The 24,174-nt window shown below is 39.6% G+C and overlaps 3 protein-coding genes across 8 annotated transcripts in view; 1 reads left to right on the forward strand and 2 right to left on the reverse strand.

Annotated features, from left to right (window-relative positions):
- Nucleotides 1-3,643: 3,643 nt before the first annotated feature.
- Nucleotides 3,644-5,242, reverse strand: LOC120804902 (nuclear factor 7, ovary-like; the record flags this gene model as incomplete). The annotated part of the gene is made up of 1 exon (XM_040154626.1): nt 3,644-5,242. A coding segment is annotated over one exon (1,368 nt), but the record flags the coding sequence as incomplete, so codon positions are not given.
- A 3,602-nt stretch (nt 5,243-8,844) lies between these two features.
- si:dkey-174n20.1 (uncharacterized protein LOC796174 homolog) lies at nt 8,845-12,558 on the reverse strand. Its single transcript, XM_040154401.1, has 4 exons — nt 12,233-12,558; nt 11,712-11,954; nt 9,968-10,270; nt 8,845-9,433 (listed from the first exon to the last, which is right to left on the reverse strand). Exons 1-4 carry the CDS (start codon nt 12,390-12,392, stop codon nt 9,174-9,176), a joined length of 966 nt encoding a protein of 321 aa, XP_040010335.1. The 5' UTR covers nt 12,393-12,558; the 3' UTR covers nt 8,845-9,173.
- Nucleotides 12,559-12,718: 160 nt separating this feature from the next.
- susd2 (sushi domain containing 2) overlaps nt 12,719-24,174 on the forward strand; it is a 31,645-nt gene continuing 20,189 nt past the window's right edge. For 4 of the 6 annotated variants that reach the window (XM_040154397.1, XM_040154398.1, XM_040154396.1 and 1 more), the window contains exons 1-12: nt 12,719-13,164; nt 13,405-13,600; nt 15,153-15,301; nt 15,773-16,130; nt 16,948-17,149; nt 19,848-19,933; nt 20,034-20,302; nt 20,693-20,836; nt 21,430-21,594; nt 22,158-22,409; nt 23,304-23,582; nt 23,997-24,173. In XM_040154397.1, the coding sequence (XP_040010331.1) occupies nt 13,095-13,164; nt 13,405-13,600; nt 15,153-15,301; nt 15,773-16,130; nt 16,948-17,149; nt 19,848-19,933; nt 20,034-20,302; nt 20,693-20,836; nt 21,430-21,594; nt 22,158-22,409; nt 23,304-23,582; nt 23,997-24,173 (2,347 nt within the window). In that variant the 5' untranslated portion in view covers nt 12,719-13,094. Of the gene's footprint in view, nt 13,165-13,404; nt 13,601-15,152; nt 15,302-15,772; nt 16,131-16,947; nt 17,150-19,847; nt 19,934-20,033; nt 20,303-20,692; nt 20,837-21,429; nt 21,595-22,157; nt 22,410-23,303; nt 23,583-23,996; nt 24,174 lie in introns of those variants that run through there. The other 2 variants (XM_040154395.1, XM_040154400.1) reach the window with 2 other exon arrangements.

Genomic DNA, 24,174 nt, shown 5'->3' on the forward strand with positions numbered 1-24,174 from the left:
AAGGTGTTATCAATAAATTGACAGTTTCAATAGAAAATTTGATGTCTTTCTGTGTGTGAAGACAACATGCAGCATAGCTTTAATAGATTATTCATAGAAGTAACTCTGGACATAAATTAACTCGTGTTTTGATCAGGGTATTTGCTCATCACTTAAAAACACAATTTTTTGAATATAACATGAAGAAAAAAAAAAAAACACACCAAAGGAGATTCATATGGATTAAACAGAAATAAAACAGAGTATGTCTGACAGTCATTGTGATACGGTAACTTTTTCAGAAGATGAACGTTTTAAAATGATCACATAAAATCTTCATGTGCTTGATATCAGTGGTCTTGGCATCATCAGCCTCCCCAATATCAAAATATGGGAAGAGTTTCTCAGTGAACGTGTCTCTGTGAGTGAAGATGTGAGTCATGTCTTCAGGGTCGTAGAAGGACACCTCCCCCCTGTTGTAGTCCAGCTGGACCCTGATCCTCTGAAGACTCTTCTGCAGTGTAACAGTGTTACCAACACCATCAGTGTATCTTCCATTGCGATGCAAGAAACACCAGATTCCATAGTTTGGTGAGGCAGGATCCTCTCCCTTCCTGTCAACTGACTCTTTAGCCAAACCCACATTCCAGACAGGATGGTCTCCCACCTCCACCTCCCAGCTGTGGTTCCCTGACCTGAAGCCCTCAGAGCCCAGGACAATGGGATACTCAGTGCATCTCTCTGGATTGTCAGGGAGCTGCTGCTTTGTGTCTCTACATCTCACACTGGTCAGATCATCAGACAGATGGAGCCATCCACTTGCAGTGTTTGGGTCCAGAATGACAGGACTGAAGTATGCAGAAGCACTGTAATGAATTACTTAATTCAAACTAAACCTTAAATCTCAAAACACATTTCCTAAGAGTAAAATAACAGATTCAGAACTAAAATAACTCAACTAATGATCCAAGAACATCGAAGACTGAAACTGATGATGAACAAACTGTCTCAAAACTGAAACAATCAAAGCGTTTAGTACAGTGGATATTTACTACCGTACAATATTGTCTTACACAAAGATGCCGAGAACCAGGATCAACAGCAGCTCTGATTTGTAAAGTTTATCTCCTGATTATCTGATACAGTTTCAGCATTTTGTGGTCATAGTTTATTGGATATGGATCTTTATATTAAGAAGTGGCACATCCTACATACTAAATCTATTTTTTAAAAGCTAAGAAAGCAGCATAAGTGGAATATCAACAGCAGGAGTTACCATCATTAATTAATCTTACTGAAAGAAAACACAACAATGAGTAAATGACTTTCATGGAAAAGCAACGGTTTGGGTATTCATGTATTTGCAGTGAGTTTCCCTTAAAACAAGTGAAGATAAAAAACACTTTACCTAATTTGTTTCACACACTAGAGACAGTTAGAAAAAAAAATTGTCTGTGACCCTTGATAACAGATCAATGCTCCTGAGGAACAAAAGAAGAATCTATCAGAAATCTTACAAACTAAAACAGACGGCTGATGATGATGAAAGTAAAAAAAGGAAAGAAATCACACAATTGCCAACAAAGTATTTGATACAGTCAATTCAGTGTCTGTTACAATGTGCTTGAATAAAAACAATATTCTGCTAATCGGTCTCTACTAAGTTCTTATTTAAAAATGAGACTTGATGTGAACCTGTCTCAAAGTGTATCACCTGATCTGATGACGGACCACAGTGTCAGGATGTAGTAGATCTTTTCTTTCTCTGGATTACCTCTTGTTTACCTTGCTTCTTCCAAATCTGACCTAAACAGAGAATGAAGTCAGAGTACATGTGTGTATGTGTCAAAAGTAGCTAACAATTGTTGAGATGTTTTCAGTTTTTTTCAACAGGATTTTGGATGAGTCATTTCAGACCACAGACACAGCAGGCTGAATATTTTGGTGACCCTCAACACCAAATCAAATGTGGTTCAAAGAAAAACTGACAGGTAAGCAGGTGTAGAATGCTTGGTTGGGTGTAGGGTGGGATGATGAGTTTAGAGGGTAATAAACCTCAAACCATCACGATAGAAAAACTAACATCCCTGAGCATCACAGAGAAATCTCACGTCGACAGAGTTTGATATCAGTGGTCTTGGCATCATCAGCCCCTCCAATATCAAAATATGGGAAGAGTTTCTCAGTGAACGTGTCTCTGTGAGTGAAGATGTGAGTCATGTCTTCAGGGTCGTAGAAGGACACCTCCCCCCTGTTGTAGTCCAGCTGGACCCTGATCCTCTGAAGACTCTTCTGCAGTGTAACAGTGTTACCAACACCATCAGTGTATCTTCCATTGCGATGCAAGAAACACCAGATTCCATAGTTTGGTGAGGCAGGATCCTCTCCCTTCCTGTCAACTGACTCTTTAGCCAAACCCACATTCCAGACAGGATGGTCTCCCACCTCCACCTCCCAGCTGTGGTTCCCTGACCTGAAGCCCTCAGAGCCCAGGACAATGGGATACTCAGTGCATCTCTCTGGATTGTCAGGGAGCTGCTGCTTCGTGTCTCTACATCTCACACTGGTCAGATCATCAGACAGATGGAGCCATCCGCTTGCAGTGTTTGGGTCCAGAATGACAGGACTGAAGTATGCAGAAGCACTGTAATGAATTACTTAATTCAAACTAAACCTTAAATCTCAAAACACATTTCCTAAGAGTAAAATAACAGATTCAGAACTAAAATAACTCAACTAATGATCCAAGAACATCGAAGACTGAAACTGATGATGAACAAACTGTCTCAAAAACTGAAACAGTCAAAGCGTTTAGTACAGTGGATATTTACTACCGTACAATATTGTCTTACACAAAACAAGATGCCGAGAACCAGGATCAACAGCAGCTCTGATTTGTAAAGTTTATCTCCTGATTATCTGATACAGTTTCAGCATTTTGTGGTCATAGTTTATTGGATATGGATCTTTATATTAAGAAGTGGCACATCCTACATACTAAATCTATTTTTTAAAAGCTAAGAAAGCAGCATAAGTGGAATATCAACAGCAGGAGTTACCATCATTAATTCATGTTAATGAAAGAAAACACAACAATGAGTAAATGACTTTCATGGAAAAGCAACGGTTTGGGTATTCATGTATTTGCAGTGAGTTTCCCTTAAAACAAGTGAAGATAAAAAACACTTTACCTAATTCGTTTCAGACACTAGAGACAGTAAGAAAAAAAATTTTTGTATGTGACCCTCGATAACAGATCAATGCTCCTGAGGAACAAAAGAAGAATCTATCAGAAATCTTACAAACTAAAACAGACACAAACTAAAACAGACGGCTGATGATGATGAAAAAAAAAAAAGGAAAGAAATCACACAATTGCCAACAAAGTATTTGATACAGTCAATACAGTGTCTGTTACAATGTGTTTGAATAAAAACAATATTCTGCTAATCGGTCTCTACTAAGTTCTTATTTAAAAATGAGACTTGATGTGAACCTGTCTCAAAGTGTATCACCTGATCTGATGACGGACCACAGTGTCAGGATGTAGTAGATCTTTTCTTTCTCTGGATTACCTCTTGTTTACCTTGCTTCTTCCAAATCTGACCTAAACAGAGAATGAAGTCAGAGTATATGTGTGTATGTGTCAAAAGTAGCTAACAATTGTTGAGATGTTTTCAGTTTTTTTCAACAGGATTTTGGATGAGTCCTTTCAGACCACAGACACAGCAGGCTGAATATTTTAGTGACCCTCAACACCAAATCAAATGTGGTTCAAAGAAAAACTGACGGGTAAGCAGGTGTAGAATGCTTGGTTGGGTGTAGGGTGGGATGATGAGTTTAGAGGGTAATAAACCTCAAACCATCACGATAGAAAAACTAACATCCCTGAGCATCACAGAGAAATCTCACGTCGACAGAGTTTGATATCAGTGGTCTTGGCATCAACAGCCCCTCCAATATCAAAATATGGGAAGAGTTTCTCAGTGAACGTGTCTCTGTGAGTGAAGATGTGAGTCATGTCTTCAGGGTCGTAGAAGGACACCTCCCCCCTGTTGTAGTCCAGCTGGACCCTGATCCTCTGAAGACTCTTCTGCAGTGTAACAGTGTTACCAACACTATCAGTGTATCTTCCATTGCGATGCAAGAAACACCAGATTCCATAGTTTGGTGAGGCAGGATTCTCTCCCTTCCTGTCAACTGACTCTTTAGCCAAACCCACATTCCAGACAGGATGGTCTCCCACCTCCACCTCCCAGCTGTGGTTCCCTGACCTGAAGCCCTCAGAGCCCAGGACAATGGGATACTCAGTGCATCTCTCTGGATTGTCAGGGAGCTGCTGCTTCGTGTCTCTACATCTCACACTGGTCAGATCATCAGACAGATGGAGCCATCCGCTTGCAGTGTTTGGGTCCAGAATGACAGGACTGAAGTGGACCTCATCCTTCATCTTCTCCCAGACTCTGAAGGACAGGTTGCCCAGGTGTTTGGCCACATCTGTCAGAGCTCCTGAGACCAGCTGAGGATCTGACGCTGAGCACAGGGCTCTGGCTCTGGTCCGAGTGGGTTCACAACTGCTGAGGAACGGGATGTTGTGTTTCTGCAGGTCTTCTTCAACGGCAGAGATACTGTCTGACAGAGAGCAGATCTGCTCCTGAATCATCTTCTTCTCTCGGCTGAGGGTCTTCCCCTTCTGCTCCTCTTCCTCCCTCAGAGCTGCCAGTCTGGACTCCTCTTCCTTTTTCAGGAACTGGTGGAGCTTGTTGAACTCTGCTCTCATCTGCCTCTCTGTGGACAACAGCTGCTTCTTGGAGTATTGAATCGTTGCATCGTATGTTTTCTCCACTTGTTTGTATTTGTCCCTTTTGTCCTGTAGAGACTTTAAGTCAGATTTCAGCTGCTCCTTCAGGTCACTGACTACTTGTTCTATTGGAAACACCTTGTGACTCTGGTGGAGGGAAAACTCACAGACAGGACACACAGCTCTGCCTTCATCCTCACAGAACCAATAAGGGACTTCTGGATGTTTATCACACACCACCTCCTCCTTCTCACTCTCTCTGTCCTTTTCTGTCTCGGGTGAAGCATCAGTCTCCCTCTTAGCAAAGGCGTCAGCTAGTTCTTTGAGAGAGACGTTTATGGATGGATAATCCTTTGAGGATTTTCTTTTACAAATGGGACAGTTTTTGTTTTTAGCCTGTTCCCAGAGGTTTTGAAGGCAGCTTGAACAGAAGTTGTGGCTGCAGGGCAGAGACACGGGAACACCGCAAATGTTTCAGTTTCTTTCAGTTTCATGTGCTTGTGTTAGAGGGGAACAGGTGATTGAAATGAAACTGCCATTTCCTCATGTCCCCACTAGGTGATACCGTTCCTGTGTTAAAGCTGTTAAAGGAATATGCCACCAAACACCTTTGTTTTGACTGTCAAATACTAACAGTTGATATTTGAGCATTTCCATTTCATGCTAATTTATACTTCTAATTTAGTACATTTCAAAGACAAATATTGTACTTTATACTCCACCACATTTGTTTGACAGCTATAGTTAATTTGAATCATGAGATTTTTCATACAAAACATATCTGCTTCTGAAATATATTGAACTGTTCAATTCAAAAAATCTTTTTCTTATCAAGTCAAATTAGGCTATAACGAAAATTAAAGTCTTATCTTCGTTAATACAAGGGACAACATCTGACAGTGCAGTAAGAACACTCCAATTTTCAATGTAGTTTCAAGTTTTTACGAAACAGTTTCATTTTCATTTCATTTTTACGGCCTCAATTTGTCTCATTCTGTCTTGTTTCATGCCAAAGATTCTCCTTTTTAGGGCATTTTTAAACGAACTAATTTAAAAGTAAGACCACATTCTGTTTTTTTGTTTTTTTAAATAAGGTTTTTATTACATAATTATATTCAGAAATGTCTTCGTGAGATTGGGGGTTTTTCAGATTAAACTGACCAACGGTATATATAAAAAAAATTTTTTTTTTTTGACAAAACAAACAAAAAAAAAAACAATAAACAATCAAAGAATAAAATAAAATTAGATTAATATAAAAAAAATAAAATAATATAAAAAATATAAAAAGTTTAAAAATATAACATCTAGTATGTATATATGTATGCGTATACAAAACCATCAATATGGCCTTGTACTGCACTTTTTTTTTTTGGTTACTTTTTTTTTTTTTGTTTTTTTTTTTTTTGAGTTTTTTTTTTTTTTTTTTTTTTTTTTTAACGGAGTTTTTTTGTTTTGTATATTTGTTTTTGAGTAAGTGATCAGACGTATCCTTCCCTCCACCACTGAATACTAGTAGCCACTCTGCTAAAAAGCTGCCTCTAAGATGGTCCTGACCTAACTGTAGTTAACTGACAGAATATTCATTTGCGGTAATTTTACAAGCCGATTAATCGATTAAGTCATTTATCAGGAAAATAATGCTGAACATTCCTCATGTTCTTGAACATGAGGAAGCTGCTTCTCTCCCGGTTACACAATTGTGAATTGAATATCTTTGGATTTTGGAAAACTAGTTTGGCGCAACAAGAAATTTTAAGATGCCGCCGTGTGCTCTGGGAAACTGTGATGGCCTTTTACAACACAGACCAAATAAATTACGTGTTAATCGAAAAATAATCAATAGATTTTAATGCTCAGTTCTGTAGCATGATCTATTTCTCCTCCTTCCGTCTTTATGTTCAAAAGAATCATATTTTCGCCAAAACATGACTGAATACGCAGCGCATTGCTAGCGTGATTAGCTTACCTGTGTACAGTGTTTTTTGCGACCCCCCTTGCGTAAACGCAGTGGCGCACGTCAACGGTCACCGTCCAACCGCTCTGGCGACACGTGTTTTGGCGTCTTTTGATGAAAACGGTTGGCTCCTCGGCGGAGAGCGGCAGCTGTGGTCAATTTAAAATCACAGCAGAACAGAAACAGAAACTCAAAATGCGGGTGGAGATTTCTCGAACCACTGCTGCAGCATAAATCACTTCTCCCCAGTGGCCAGTTGGGACCAAATATTTATAAGAAAGTTTTCAGAACCATCTTTCAAGCCGACGGTCGGCGAGTGTTTGATACTGAAAAGTCCTGATTTCTGTGGATTTATCATTTTACCCTGTTTATCCGTGAACCCATGTTTCAGTCAGTCATTTTAAAAAAAAATTCACCAGGATGGAAACTTTGTCAATAGAGTCTTAAAGGTTTTACATCTTTGATAATTCAAACACTTACTTACTTAAGAGCCTTTCTGGGATAATCAAGTCCAGGTTTGACAAGTCCAAGTATAGTGGTTTTTTGATCTAAACCTGGTCCAATGAGGTCTGGGTGTGGGGAAAGAAAAAAAAAAAAAAAAAAGCAGTGAAATCTCCCTTTCCGGCTTTCATAAATACAATAAAGTTTTCACAAATTTGAAAATGGGTGTCAAACGTAACCGCTTAAACGGTTTAACTAAAATGTCTGACACCCTTCCACAACATTAAGAGGTGCATAAAACGGAGAATCAGTCGTTCTGTATTGTAAGTTAGGTTCCCCTTAACTTTCCCCCTAACTGCCGAATCGGGAGCTAACTTCAGTGTATTATTTTCGTTGAAATAAACCTAAACTACAGATACAGAAAGCTATTATCCAGGTTGGGAGGTGACATTACATTTGGCAGTCAGAGGCAAGATTAAGCAGTTTTGAGTCGGACACCTATCACTGAATTGTCACCTTTTTTCTGAGGTAGCGAAGTTTTAAAATGAAGGTTGTTACACTTTACTTCTACGCCATCCAGTAATAATGTTCACAGCTGACCCTGATGTAATACTCAAAGGTCAAAGGTTACCTGAAGGCGTTCATGCGCAATCCTGCTAACTGAACATGACTCCCGACCGCTTTTTTAAAAAAAAGAAAAAAAGAAATAGCAGCGTGTACAGTACAAAGTTGTTGTTATTCTGTTCTCCTTAGTGTGTTTACTAGCCTTGAAAATAAGCATATCAAGATTCACATATTTCGAACGAGCGAGTACACAGTGTTACACAAATCGAACTAACTAGCTTCTTTGCATGACAGTCAACAGGACACTTGTTTTTGTTTTTTTCGGTGTTTTCCTTTTTACCTGGTTTCTCATTTTCTACTGAATGCTGGTATACTCGACCTTTCTCTATCTATTTTCGCAGCTTTCTAAGTGCATATCACTATTTTTGTCTCAAGATGATACAATGAAGATGACTGTGATGATCATGACGATTAGATTAATGACTGCGGCACTTAGGATGACTTTGAGGATTTTGACGGTGATGAGGATGATGATGATGATGATTATTTCGCATGCTTCTCTATGGGGCTCTATGTTGTCAGTGCAGAATGGCCTTTTGTACATAGCTGAGGGAGTACGAGCAGCACGTGATCCAGCTATTTAACGGCATATCACTATTTTTGTCACAAGACGATACAATGAAGACGATTATGACGACCAGGACGATTAGATTAATGACTGCAGTGCTTCCGCTCGGATTTTATTTGGTCCACCCGGATTTGTCCCAGTGTGCCTCGTGGTATTTCGCAGTGACGGCCTGCATGCCACTGCAAAATGAATATAGCGGAAACACTTGATTGTGGCACTGAGGATGCTGATGGTGATGATGATGATAAAAACAAATATATGCAGAATATGTCTGCGTTTCATGACACTTGTATTATGTGTTTTTTGTAGAGATCCCACACCCTGTAAAGGCGTCTCAGCTCTGTTCAGTAATTTCACTTCCCTTCTCACTAAATTAATGACTGGGGACGTTTTCGGTTCATTAACAGATATTATGGTAACTTTCCACATGAAGTGCCTTAGAATTGTTTATTGTAGAAATGTATTTATTTTTAAGTTAAAACAAACAAAATACATGCACAGTAAAAAAAACTACTAACAGAAATATCAGGTCTTACATACATTTTGTGTAACATGTTTTAGGAATTAATCACCATTTCAGTTCACATTTTATACAACCCAAGTACAGGAAACAATAAATAGACTTTTATTTGTGCATGGAAAACTGATAATCCACAAAAACATTACCTCTTAAATATACAAGCACACAATGGCACAATAAATCTTTAAATCTGCATTGTATAGAACAAAAATATTTATGAAAAACATAAATATGTCATTTAAAAAAATAAAACCAAAAGAACCTGTTCTCCCAGCTTCCACCATCAGGCCAGTTTCACCAGTCTCTCGCTGGCCTCCCACAGTTTTTTTGCCACACCAGCGTCTCTTGCAAAAGGACGCAGAGTGGAGGGCTGGCAGTCTACAAAGTAACCCCCGCTGTGTTTGGCGGCTTCATCTGACACAGCACAGTAGATGACAGTCTGAGCTCCGACCTCACACGGCACAAAAAACATCCACATGATCACCTGCATCAGCATCCGGAACAGGATGGAGTAGTGGCACGTCCAATCGCTTTGGACAAAACCTGGAGCAACACGTAAGCCGAGATATCAGGATAAATATCAGAACTACAGGAATATATATACTATATGTTAGGGGTGGGCAGTATGAATAAAATATGTGAGCTCTGCATGGGTAATGGGTAAACAATGATATAAAACAAATGAAAGCAACAAATCCTTACACTGAAGAGGATGGAACAAGAAAATGATTTTTCATTTTTGCCTGAAAAATGACACAAAAATAATTATCCAAAGAGTTAGCAGTTAATATCTGTCGATGTACTAATCGATTTATCAACTAATCTTCTCACTTTCAGCTCCAGTGACCTCTCCCAGTCCTTTGTATACTTTTTAACCCTTGTGCTTCAGGAGTAACTCCAAACCTTGATAATGATTTTAAAAAAGCTTGAATAATAAAGACACACACCCACCCATATCTGTCATTCTTGAGTGAGTTTTCTTTCAATAATATCTGACATTTCAACTTAAAAGTCTCGTTCGTCCTTATTTAAAATAAAATAAAGAAAGAAAGGAAGAAAAAAAAAAACACATCTTACCTGGGTGCACAGCATAGGAGGTCACTTCTTTCCCTTCCGTGATGCGGGCCAATTCCTGACTGAAGTAGATGTTGGCCAGCTTGCTGCGGCAGTAGGTGAAGAAGGGCAGCAGGTTGTAGTTGAGGTCCTGGAAGTCCAGCTTCTGGTGTTTGTAGGCGGAGGATGTGAGGGTGACCACCCGGCTGGGGGCACATTCCTTCAGGCGAGGCAGGAGCAGATTGGTGAGGAGGAAGTGGCCTAAGTGGTTGACGCCAAAACACATGCTGAAGCCATCGTCTGTCCAGTCGAGGACACCGGGCATGCCTGAAGAAGCACAACAGAGGGGTAAGAAAGAGGTCCGAACAATGAATGGAGAAAGAAGAAACATGTGGCTTTTAGCTGATGCTGATTTTTTTCTCCACTCGATCACACGTCTCACACTTTGTGTTCTGAGTGCATGCACTGGTACGTCCAGTTAAACACTCACAGCTGACATGTAAGCTGTCCAACCAATAACAGGCTTTTACTTTTGTTTTTGACCACAAATTGACTGGTTTCTCTAGCGACTTTTCATTAGAGGAGTCTCACTCCATTTGTTTTGGTTGGTCACGTAACATTTGTGGTATTACTGAAACCAGTTTTATTTATATAAATTTTCTTGTGTATAAAACAAATCGCATAAATCCCAAAGAGAGACCACAATCAAAAATGTACAAATCCATCTCTCAATAATTTCAGGCTTCCTTAGCCTGTTTGTGGTTCTCAGCCCCAAGCCCATTCATTCCTACTGAACTTTATATTTTTTTAAGCAGGTCACGAATGTATACTTCATAATTTCATTTTTATAAAAGGCTAATTAATAATCTAAAGCAGCTGGTCTCTTTGGTCCTAAGCAAAAGTTACTAAAACGAGTAAATTTCCTGCTGCGGATTTGGTGCTGCAGTGAGTATTTACAGCTGCAGGAAGGCTTATAGTTTTCAGACAACAATGGAGATCTATGGCACAGAGGAGTAAGATATATCAGGCTCTGACTACTGCTTTGACTACTTAGACGGTACTTGTTAATATCAGTTTATTGTCTGTTTTGGTCTTTTCATGGAATTTGCTGATATTAAGAAACATTGAAAAATATCACCATATAAAATTTAAGTACCTCGTTAAAGCTTAAGGTTATTCCATGTAAATTTAAAACTGCAGAAGTAAAGTAAGTCCTTATTTATATAGCCCATATAAAGACTTGAGACCAAGATAAACAATAACTGGGACATTTTAAAGTTGTAAATATCAACTTTTACTCCTGTGGACAAAGTTTGTAATTCCATGTTGACACTGTTTCTCAATGACCTCAAACCTAGTTTTAGCATCTCTTTACTTATTGACCAACATATATACAGAGACCGACATGTCTGCGACAAGGTAATATAGGCTGGTTCATCTGCCTAGCTCTACAGTATACATGACATCCACATTTATCAAAACTGAGCCACGAGCATGTAGCCTCACGTCAAGTCCGGTCCACTTTATTTATATAGCTCAAAATCACAATTTTGCCTCAGAAGGCCTCACAATCTGTACAACACACAGCATCCTCTATCCCTGATTGAACGCCATAACACCTGTATGCAGTGTTAGCTGGTCAACACTAACACCTGGCCAATTAAACTTCTAGGCTACCTGTTTGACAGAACACATTTCCCCTTGCTTCTTCCTTTCGCGATACTGTTTCATGTATCAGGAGGCCCCCCAAAATGGTCGCCCCCCTCACCTGCATTATTGATCAGGATGTCAAGCCTCTTCTCTCTCTGAAGGAAGCTCTTACAGAATTCCCGTACGGAGCGCAGGTTGGCCAGATCCAGCTCCATGTGAAGGACGCTGAGACTGTGACTCCTGAGCTTGATCTCCCTCACAGCCTTCTCAGCCTTGTCCAGGTCTCTGCAAGCAATGATGACACGGGCGCCTCTCAGTGCCAAGGCAACAGCTGTCTCCTTGCCAATGCCGGACTGCCCACCTGCAACGAAATAACAGAAAAATACAGCCAATCCGTGTGTTGGTGCTCATGTGAGGCGTGGGACATGAGGTGGACAGCAGTAACGTTGCTTGTAATAATCTGAACTTTAATGTAGTATCAGACAACAGGCAGCAATGTTTGGTGCAAATGTCATTCAGCTTTTCAAATCAGACTGACTATAGCAATTCAAACCACACTGATCCACACGGTATAGCCCATTACCACAAGAGGTTAGTTAGGGAGACATTTGCTGCAATAGGCGAGACACGTTTATTTACCTGTAATAACGACTGTTTTGCCATCGAGTCTTTTCAGGTCGGTGCAATACCTCCTCTTTTTCATCCATTTCAAAATGAAAAAACAAACTAAAGATGCGATAATTGTGTAAAGCAGATACATCTCCCCGTGAGCGTTACCTTGAGAGCTAGCGTCTTTCATTTTTGACAGCTACTGACGCTGCTGGCTGTGTGAGCCTGTCAGCTAGCCTGTCAGCTAGCCTGTCAGCTAGCCTGTCAGCTAGCCTGTCAGCTAGCTAGCACACCAAGGAAAACGTCGCCCCACCCCCATCCCCCCCCCGTTAGTCGTCCATTCTGGTTCCTGTCGCGGTAAACTTGGCGGAGACGGTCCGGGAAGGATTACACACAAAGGAGCACAGTTGTTGTATTTCATCTGTCGGCCCCCGTGAAATTCAATCACGCAATCGTCTTTCCAAATCGTGAAGTGACGTTGAGTGGACATGCGCCATATGCTGGAACTGCAAAGTCTCGCGAGAGTATAGTACTTGAACGTGTATAAACACAGGCGTTACCGGATTGAGTAAAGAGCTTGACTAAAATTACTTAAAAACAAAATTGTAAACATGGTAGTGTGCGTATGGCATTGTGCATATATTACTTGTTGGCACGTCAAAAAGGAAAAAAAAAAAAAAAACATTCTGAAAACCTACCGGCCTGCGTTTGAATTAACGTCTGTTAATTCGTAACTTTAACAACCGCCGCTGGATATTCCTGGTTAGGTCTGTTTGCCATTCGAGTGACCTTTGATACACCTCAAAGCTCAGAGCTAAAGTTTCGGCCAAGGATGGTGTAAACACGCTCACGGCTGTTCACGGAATTGTTATTTCGTTCTCTTAGGATAACCATGACGGCAAACTGGAGAGAGACTGTTTTACTCTGTGGAATTTTTCTAATTTGCTCTTCTAAGACAGCTGGTGAGTCGCTTTGAGGATATTTTAGAGACTGAGGACTAACACAAGATGCTGTACCAATACAAATCGCTGCGCACACAGACTGACAGCCATTCCTCTTTCCCCTGTTGCACAGAGGAAACAAATTATGAATTCTTAAACCTCGTTTGCATTGTTTGTCATAGTTGGATACATCAAACCAGATGATTCAGTGGCATCATTTATGATTATGAGTTGGTTTGTCATTGTTTTTTTTTTTATGAGGTCAAACATGCAGGGGAAAGTGTGGAGCCATGTCGGAGGTATGCTCCTGCCACACAACCTGTGTGTCTTTGCTGACCTGCTGCTCGGACTACGACCAACACTGTTTCCAGGTGACGCCTCACTCGGGCTCCATGCTGGGTGGAAGAGCTCTCCGGATCAGTGTGGTCCTTCATCCTAGTGAGCGCCTTCTCTGCAGGTTTGTGTCTATGAGCACACACACTGGCCTTAGAAACACGTAAGGATCTAGGTGTTGCATACACTCACCATTGGATTATTTCCATTACAGGTCTACAATGTGGAAAATACACTCCCTTTCCACTTCATTAGGTACATGTATAAAATTTAACACTATCCAATACAACAGATCTGCCACAATTTTTACATTTAGGAGGATCATAATTTTCAGTTTTTGTTGACATTGTAAGATCGATATTAATTCAGTGATATGTTTATTTTTAAGGTTGAATATATATATATACAGATGTGTGTGTGTGTGTGTGTGTGTGTGTGTGTGTGTGTGTGTGTTTCAATTACACTGAAATGTGTTTCAAATACTCTTACCCCTTCATGTTTTTAAATGGGGTGGCCAAAACATTAGAAACACTTTTCAGATAAACACCACTACAATCTACAACCTCAATATTAAACATATAGCTAAATAAATACCTCTGTAACATTGTCAATTCAAACATTTTGTCTTTGTAAAGGTAGAATTTATGCCAGAGCTCTTGTATTGGATTTAGGATTGGATTTTACATTAGATTTTACAGGTGTACATAATAAATTGGCCACTGAGTCTATAGTGTATGGTATATATAGTACATATGTTGTTGTTGTTTTTTTCTAACTAAGTGCATATGTTTTTCAGAAGAGCTTTTTTTGTGATACCCTACATGTACTCTGTACTGTATGTACCATCCTATAAACAGCCGATGAATACTTGTGTCCAAATTCCAATTGTGTTTTGTTTTTTTTTAATCATCAGAAAAATAAACCGTGGTCTTCTGAATCAACCTAAAAAAAAAAGTTCTGCATGCTTTAAAAAAAATGACAAAGAGGTTTGGAAAATCTGGAGCATATATTTTTTTTAGTCTGATTAAAAAAAATAAAACTTCAAAATTCTAAAAATCTAAAATCATACAAAAATCAAAAATAACAGTCTCTCATATTAATATTAATCACAAAACATTTCAGTAGAGTACATATTGAGTGTCACAAAAGAAGTCTAAAATGAAATTATTCAACATTAGTAGGTATGCTCTTCCTGCCGCTATGCCATAACAGTTTTCCTGTATTAAAAGCAAATGGAAACATGCTGCCTATATAAAGAAAAAGAAAAAAACCACTACCTTTGAAATTACAGTACATATTGCATTCTCTGATATTGCAGTATCAATATAATTTCAATATGTACAACAATTTAGCCTTCATTTCCGTTACTGTTCCCTTGTGATATGTGTAAATGATCGACTCCCTTTTAAAGTCATGAATTTCATCAGCTTTAACTTGTGTCCTATATTTTATAATAAAATATTAACTTGTATCTTATTTTCTGTGAGTTTACTTGTGCCATGTTGCATGAAAGCACTTAAAATTTTTATTTTACTGAGAATGGAATGTCAGAGTGTTTAGAGAAGAGAAGCGGTATAAAGAGCAAAGTAGTAGTGTTGTGTAGCTGGACAAAAATCTAATAATTATTAGATTTAATCTAATAATTAATCTAATTCAAGTTTGTCTGTCTGTTGCAGGTTCAAAGGTGAGATTATTCGAGAAGGGTTTATTGATGCTGAAGGCCATGCCCACTGTATCTCTCCCTTGTTGTATGAGACGGGTTGGATACCATTTGATGTCTCGACGGATGGAATTAATTTTGACAGATCTGGAGAGTACTTGTCAGGTAAGAGGCTGAGATATAAAAATGAACGTTTTCCACCTCTGAATTTGTCAGTATCTGAACCTGTCATTTGATTCCATTGATTTAGAATCCATCGAACACAGTACTGATTTAGGATCAGTGATCAGAAATGATTTAAAATACAGTATTACCGTTACAGCTGTAAGGACAGTATTTTATCTGATCTTACCATCCGGAAAATATCAAGTTTTGCCACTGTGAAAAGACTGAATAACATAGATGCATTTTGTAGTTTTTATTATTACTGCTGCCAACAAATAACTACAGTATTTACCTGTTTGATTAAGAGTTGTAATTGAGCAAAGTGGCCTTACTATTGCAGTTATTTTTTCTTGTCTCCCCTTGTGGCTGCACCAAACCGGACATATTTTTACTTTGGATCAACAAAACTCTGCTTACACCAGAACTGGTTACCTGTGTGTCTTCTTAACATTTCTTGTTTTTCACTGTTAGTCCACCCCAGGAAAGCGGACCCTGCTTTCGAGGTCACCCTGGTGAATGCAACACAGTGGCAGTACTATGGCACACCGAACGTAGCAGGGTGGCTCAAGATGACGTGGAACAGCTCTTTGATTGGAGCAGATAAGGTCAACGTAGAGCTGTGGGGCTACAGAGAGGTCAACGGGAGCGCGGGAGCAGCGATGAGCGGATCATCCCCTCTGAGGGCTGAGCTCAGCTACCTGTACTCTCTCGGCAGGAATCTGGACAACACTGGTGCCTTCAGTTTCATCCCCGAGTGCTCAAAGGACTACTCTGACTGGGACTTGGGGAATATCCGCATAACTTCAAGTTCTAAGTCAGACGGAGCGAGGTATCCACTATACGTATCAGTCATCTTAGAAATATCTCATTATGCCTCAACATTTGCTTCTGCCTCTGTTTGACCGAGAAACGGCAGAGTCATTGTAATGCTGCTAATTTTACAGCTGTTACGAATTGGCTCAATCGTAGAGAGAAAAAAAAGCTCAAAAATGACATGCACAGTATTTACTTTATATCTATCCAGTACCAGAAAGTCAGTGTTGTTTATTCATATGATGGGGAGGTGATTAAATCATCATATCCTTACATGTGCCTGGCTGTAAAACCTAAAACCCAACATGCCTTAACCTGCCTTATGGAGGTGATAACCAACATAGATAATGAAATGAGCACGGGCTGTGGGTACAGTCGGACTGTCACATTGATTCCAGAGTTAAGTATTCGCAGTATTGGTCAGACCACAGGCAGCTGAAACCATTCATTGACTAAATGATTAGACTTTTGGCAGAAAATTAATCAACAGCACTGCTGATATGCGATTAATTACATGCAAAAAAACAAGATTTTAAAAAATGGAACATTTGCAGGTTCCAGCTCTAAAATTTGAGAGTTACGGTGCTTTTCTCTATTTCACGTATGCTGTTATACGTATGTAAATGAATGAAATGAAATCATGATAGACATATTTTGAATTTTCTTTTAGTATTTTCTGACATTTTATAGACTAAAAGATGAATTAATTATTAGATTTAAAAATCATCAAATAATTGTTAGTTTCAGCCATAGTTTGAACTTTGTTTTTTTAGGTTCATAGATTTGAAATGACATGTGTCAAGTAGCTTTGAATGGTAATTGGTTACACACAGGGATGTACAGGGACTCTGGAGTGGAGGTCATGTCTTAGCCTGGCACCTAGACCAGGCTTTCAGAGACAACTCCGCTGCCTGGGCCAAGAACAAGTGTCTGCAATGGGATGTCCTGGAGAAGCAGCTGCCCAACTTTCTCAATGAGCTCATTGACTGTCCTTGCACTCTGGCACAGGCCCAAGCAGACACAGGCAGGTTTCACGTGAGTACACCCACCACAATAAATCCACTATTATTATTTAATTGATATTTTTTATTATTTCATTTTTCAGTCAAAGAAGTAGTTATAGTAGCAGCTATCAGTTTTACCATATTTACTGTTAATAATAACAGCATGTGCGTTGCTCAACTAAATTACAAACAAATAAAATAAGATAAAATGCAGGAAAGAGTAATTTCACCATGGGTGTAATTCAAGAAAGCGGGTTAAGTGACAACACTGAGTATGTTAACCTTGGGGGGGGGGGCAAAGAGTTTCCCTCTCTGAGTTCCATGAGCAGTTTCTCTCTGTCTCTTCCTCGTGCCGAGCTAAAAGAACCTGTCTGGCACGCCATTTCAAATCCACGTTCATACAGTTGACATCAAAGCGCATATCGGAGTGCGTTAATGTGCAGAAGTCTACGTCAGGAGAGGATAAAAATCCCGGCGGGATAATTGTTACCCAAGGCCTGTCCTTACTAACGTCACCGCTCTTCTGATCAATCACTCACTAGTGTAAGGACAGAGACAGCTAAACGCTGCCCTAACATTAAAATATTAAACATCATACATTCATCCTTAGCTCAGAATAAAATCTATTCACTGTCCATCTTTATAACACTGTGAGACAACTGTCAGGGCGTCAGTCAGTTTCCCTGCACTGGAACGTTTACTGTACATCAGTGTAGTAATCACTGTGACAAATTTGTCTTGACACGGATCTATGAATAATCATTTCTCATGTTGTGATTGGTCGCACTTTTGGAACATTCCTATCATAGTTATCACATCGTACTGGAGATTATGTTTTATTACTGAGCAAGAATGGTTGTTGTGTGCCTGAAAAGACTTCAAGATTTTTAAACTACAATGTAGTTTTTCATTATCGGCTGCATATAGTTTTAACAGCATTTCAGTTACTATGTTTATTTTACTTACTTTATTTTAAATACTACATGTTGAAATATATTCATTAGATACTGTTGAGCAAGATTTTTCTAAATGTAAAATGTGAAATAGATGTCTAAAAATGTACACTCAGTTTTAACCAAGACGCTTTTTCAAATGAAAATCCCCCAAATTATTAGACTACTACTGCGTCGGACCGTGAGGTTACAATAATAGGTCTATAAATAAACTTATGTCTTCCCTGTTTGATTTCATCTTCTTCTCCCACCAGCACTTTGTCCCCATCAGATTATAGCTGAATAAATATATAAAAAAAATACAATGTAATTAAGGAAATTCAAGTCTGCCGAATAGTGAATGAGCGGACAACGCTGAGTAAAATGTAAACGTGTTAACTTATTGGATCTTTTCCCCACTCCAACTCCGGCCCTTGCACTGCTGCTGCTGTGTTTTTTCAAAGGTAAATGTGCATTGCCACACATCAATATTTCAAGCTCCTCTGGATTAAAATTCATGGTGAATTGTAGTATCATGGCTCCATTGATGGTGGCTTTTTTTTCATTCGTCGTGCATGCGCTTAACTCAGAGTGATCATACACAGGGTTGACTGAAGTAACTCTGATCTCCAGCTCTGGAACTGAAAACTCTGAGTTTCCCAGAGTTGATGGTTCACTTCAGAGTTGGTTAAACTTGCTCTCTGGAACAAGCCTCAGCTTTATTACTTTGGAAGTTTTGTTTATTCCCAATTATAGCACTGCCTCACAAGTAACTGTTTGATGTTTGAATGTTTAAAGTAGGATTTCAGCTGGTGGTTAAACTAAGGCTCTTTCAGCAGGCCATTAGTAGCAATGTATTCAGCAAATCAGTTAATAATCTGATGACTGTAGAGAAAGAAACAAGTGACAGCGACATCAGCAAATGTTGTCAGATTGACAAAATAGCAATACCAGGATGGTCAAAGCAAATCAATGCTTTGTCTCTAGACTATTAAAGACCAGAACCCAATATAAGACCAAGAATGGTATGACAAAGGTTATGTGCAGTTCCTGTCATGGAATGCGTTCTGTTTTCAAGTCCAATAACATTTTGAGCCCTTTGATTGTGGAATTGAGTTTCCCATGGACGACAGTCACATTATGACTGTGACTATGATCAGTTGGTCTGCGTATAGGCAAGTTTATTCCAAGGAACTGCAGTGATTGTAAGCAAAGTAAAAAAAAAGAAAAAAAAAAAGAGAGGAATTCGTCCATATCCCTCTAACCACAAGGAAGCAAGAGAAATTAAATCAAGATGCATTCAGGGGAAATGCTTTGTATTAAATCATGACCAGTGTTCTCAGTGTTAGGGCCCCTTTATTAGAAGTCTTCCAAATCATATTGAATTAAATTTATTCACAGCGGCATTTAACGATTATTTTCATTATCAATTAATCTGCTGACTATTTTCTCAATTAATTGATCAATTGTTTGGTCTATAAAATGTGAAAAACTAGTGAAAAAAGCCCCTTGTAAATTCCGAGAGCCCAAAGTGACGTCTTCAAAATGCTGGTTTTGACCAACCAACAGTCCTAAACACAAATATATTTCACTGATGATCATATATGGCAATGAAAAGCATCAAATCCTCATGTTTAAGAAGCTTGAAAAGTGGACAAAAAAAAAGATCGTTCAATTATCAAAATCATTGCCAATTGATTTTCCTTCGATCAAGCAATCGTTTCATTGACTAATCTTTGCAGCTCCGCATTTACTATTCTTTCTTATGACTCATATTTATTCACCGCTTTGTTTCAGGCTGACTATAGTTGTGACATTGAGAGAGGCAGTGTTTGCATTAATCACCCGGGTAGTGTCCGCTGCTTCAGAGCAATTCAGGCCAGGTAGGAATGACGAGAGGAAAGACCAAGTTTTTGCCTTTTTTAAAAAATGAAATGGAAGCATTTTTTCTTGTTATACCTGATTTTCTTTTAATATCTCCAGTCCTACGCATGGGTCGGGACAGCGGTGTTGCTATGATGGCACAGGGGCTCTGGCGCTGACGGGAGACTCCATTTGTGGCAGCACGCCAGACAGGGCTCACGATTGGGGCTCACCTCCATACGGGGAACCACCACGGGTGCCAGAGTACTCCCACTGGCTTTACGATGTAATGAGTTTCTACTACTGCTGCCTTTGGTCTGACCACTGCCACATCTACTTCAGCCATCGACCCTCAAGCGGTTGTTGCAACTACCAGCCCCCAAAAGCTGGTCAGACCATTCTTAAATCAAATCCAATGTATTAATACACTGCTTTCAACACGTAGAACTGTCACGACCATCTTAGAAGAAATTAAAGGACCCACAAGATGATTAAAAACTAATAATCAAGCACAGATATCCCTATTTAGACTTAATTAACCCTTTTATGTAAATCTGATGACAGCTTTCTGGTTCAGTAATTGCTCAGCTACCTTGATCTTTATGGGTTAATTAATATCTGAAAATCTAACAAATGGAAAGTTGTTCTCCTGTGTTAAAGACGAAAATGTATACATTTCTTAGATCTTACAGGAAAACAATTTTTAAAAAGTGAGTATGTGTATGAGAATGTGTATTTGATGTAAATGCATCAGTGCTTTGCCTCTTGATGCCTCACAGGTGTTGTCCTAGGGGATCCACATTTCCTAACGTTTGATGGCCTCAGCTACACTTTCAATGGCAAAGGAGAGTACTACCTTGTGTCCTCGCCAGACAAAGAGCTGAGTGTTCAGGCCAGAACAGAACAGGTGAAACTTAAGAACGGTGAGTCCACATTTGATGTGAGTGCCGTGTCTGTATCCCGTCTTTCATCCCCATGGTACTACTGTACTTCTCACTTTTAGCCTTCCTTCGGGGTTTCTTTAGCGAGACCTGTTTTATGGTTCGATTTGTTTTTGTTTTTTGTTTTTTATCAGCCACGAGATTGATTGCCTACATCTAGAGTTTGCTCACACATATTGACCTTGATATTTCTTACTGAATTTGGTTAATCTTTTGCCTGCACTCTTCTCGTTGAGACTAAGCAGTGTTTAAGCCCCCCTCTTATCTTCAACACAGTTCTGAGAGCATGTGATGTGTAAGGTTCTTGTGTGAGTGAAACATGTTGCTGCTGTAAAATGACAGCCTACTTCCTTGGTTCCCTCTTGTTTTCGCTCAGTATCTCACGCAGGCGCCGAAGAATAACTGATATTAACTTCAGTGGTTAGAATTCCCCTTCAAGCCATTCCACGACAGCCCTGGGCCAAGTGACTATAGATGGCCAAATGTCATTAAGATTCTCCTCATTGGATCGGTGAAGTCAAACATCTGCATACATAATGCAATCTATAATAATGTGACGTGTATTTACTACCAAGGTGCCTTGGCCAGAGCCACATGGCTGTCATCAGTAGCTATGAGGGAGAAGACCTCTGATGTCATCGAGGTGCGTCTGGCAGAGGGCCGCCTTCAGGTGCTGAGGAACCGAAAGGTCCTACCTTTCGCCAAAGATGAGATGGAGCAAAGATGGATGGACCTGCACAGTGAGATGCTTTAGACACTCCTGACTGGGCTAAAGCTGCACTAGACTTTTTTTTCACTTTAGTGGCAGAAAGAGAGAGATGTTTTGAAAATGTAAATATCTTAATATTAATGAAATAATGAAATAAATCCGTTAGCCTCCTCTAAATTTTGTCCTTTTTTTGTGGCTGTGAAAGGGGGAGATTAGAAAGAAACTCTTTGAGCCGGAAACTCATGTTTCATTAGGGATTGTGATTATTATTGTATATTACTCTGAAGTTTAGATTCACCACTTCTTACGTTGAGTGTTCTCATCAGTGACTTTAATATTTAACTTAGATTTGAGTCATTTTTGTAAAAGAGAAGTAGCGTTTTTTTCCTTCAACCTCAGTTTATTAATGTGGCTGATAAAACAGGAGTAATTTAAAGTTTAAATTCTGTCTAGGGCAGCCTTAACTCAATTGACCTCTACAGTAGTAGTGGGAAGTTGTGACTTAAGTGTATTTCACATGTCCAGTTTTTTATTATCTTTAATAAAATGAGAGAATGAGGTTTTAGAAATTTTAACAACATCTCTCCTTTCTAGGAGTATTTGTGTTCATCCCCAGTCCTCAGAATGTGACAGTGATGTTCCTCTCTGGTGTTGGCGTGGAGGTTCGAGTGCATGAAGGAATCATGGCAGTGACTGTCCTGCTGCCATCAGACTTTGCCAACCACACCCAGGGTCTCCTCGGTCTGATGAACTCTGACCCATCAGATGACCTGTTGACCCAACGAGGAGAGGTCATCCCCTCGGCCGCTGCCACGCCGGAGGAAATCTTCGACTTTGGAGCTGACTGTGAGTGTGTAAGACCGTTGAACTCTGTTTAACCTGTGTTTTTGAAAGAGCAGTCAATCCGTCAGACTAATCAATGCTGAAATAATCAGTTCTTACTCTAAAGCAGCAAAAATATAAAACTTGTCTTTATAATTTTGTGTAGAGAGCCCTGTTGCATGTTTAGAGATTCTGTAATTTGCTAATAATTACCCATCGTTGTGTCTTTATAAATGAGCCACGTTTGGCAAAAACTTTGACAGATGTTTTAAGGGTGCACAAGAAGAGAACGAGGCACATGTTCAGAGTTAGCGCGGCTTTAATAGATTACAGGGAGATATCAGCGGCTGTGACCGTGCAGTGAAAGTGAAAACACATCTCTGGAACACGTACATATCCCTCAAAACTTGCGAGTAGCTGATTTTCATGCACTAGACTTTCGGACTGAAATAATTTGTTTCAGTGTAACAGCAGCGAACACAGTGTTTAAGCTTGTAGGAACTAATTTATTTATTGGTGCTAATATAGTGACATTTTTGTATGGCTCAAAGTCAAGACTGCGCCAAAAGAAGACCATGACAGCGTGTTTCCCGCACCAATCTCCTAGAGTTGAGCTTGCCTCATATTCTCTTATGTTTTTATTCCATGCTTTAAAATCATTGCGACTGGTCAAACACATATTGCTTTGGCAATGATTCCCATTAATATGGTTAGTTGTTCCTCCATGCGCTTTTCTCATACCATATTGAGTGGAGCTTTTCAGATACTGCCTGTGTGTTTGTTCTCTCGTGCGATTATGGATACTCTTGATGTCACAGCTTCCACTACTATTTCAGTTGGCTGTAATTTGTCGTTCTAACCAGAACTACAAAATGGTTGCATATCTTAACTGGTGCCGTCTTTTATTTTTATCCACAGGGAATATTTCAAAGAAGTCTTCCCTTTTCACATACGATTCAAAGTACCTTTTGGATACTTACAGTTTCCCACCAAGCCACGACCCTGCTTTTGTTCCTGCCTTTTCTCAACCTGAGCCACCTGGTGACCCTCTGGTGGCAGACATGTTGACGACGTGCGTTGGAGAAGGGGCACAGTTCTGTAAATATGATACGTTGACCACTCGGAGCCTTGCAGTGGGAAACACCACACTTGGAGCCTACCAAAACCTTCAGGCCCTAATGGAAGCCCTGCGGCCAGGTACTATGTGAAACAAGATTAATCTCTGTCCATTCATTCGTTGTCTTTTATTCTCATTGTGTGTCTATTTTTGTGTTTATCCTAAAGGACAACTGTATAATTTGTGGGTAATTACATGTTCATTGTTGCTTGTTAAATCTTTGAATAAATAGTGGAATACCTGAAAATGCAACATACAGGAGCAGTAAGAGCTTGGTCTGTCTATTTAGGAATTCCACCTGGTCCTCCAAAGTAATATCATGCCATACGAAAGCTTAATGATATTAAAAAATTAGATCTGAAAGTTGTCTTCATACATCTCCATATTTTTCAAAAATATTAGATTGTCACTAGTTTAAGGCAACACAATGGTTTTAATATTGATTTATTTATTTATTTTTTAAATATTGATTTTGATGTGTCATTGTTCCTTAGTGGTGTCTTGTGGTTGGCTTCCCACACCCAGGAATGGGAAGAAGAGTGGGACACATTACCTAGAGGGGAACACTCTGAGCTTCTCCTGCAATGAAGGCTACAGGCTGTACGGTTCAACACAGGGCACTTGTCTGGACGATGGGACCTGGACAGGAGAGCAACCCTACTGTATAGCAGG

Source organism: Xiphias gladius, chromosome 19 (genome assembly GCF_016859285.1).
Source record: "Xiphias gladius isolate SHS-SW01 ecotype Sanya breed wild chromosome 19, ASM1685928v1, whole genome shotgun sequence".
NCBI classification, from domain to species: domain Eukaryota; kingdom Metazoa; phylum Chordata; class Actinopteri; order Istiophoriformes; family Xiphiidae; genus Xiphias; species Xiphias gladius.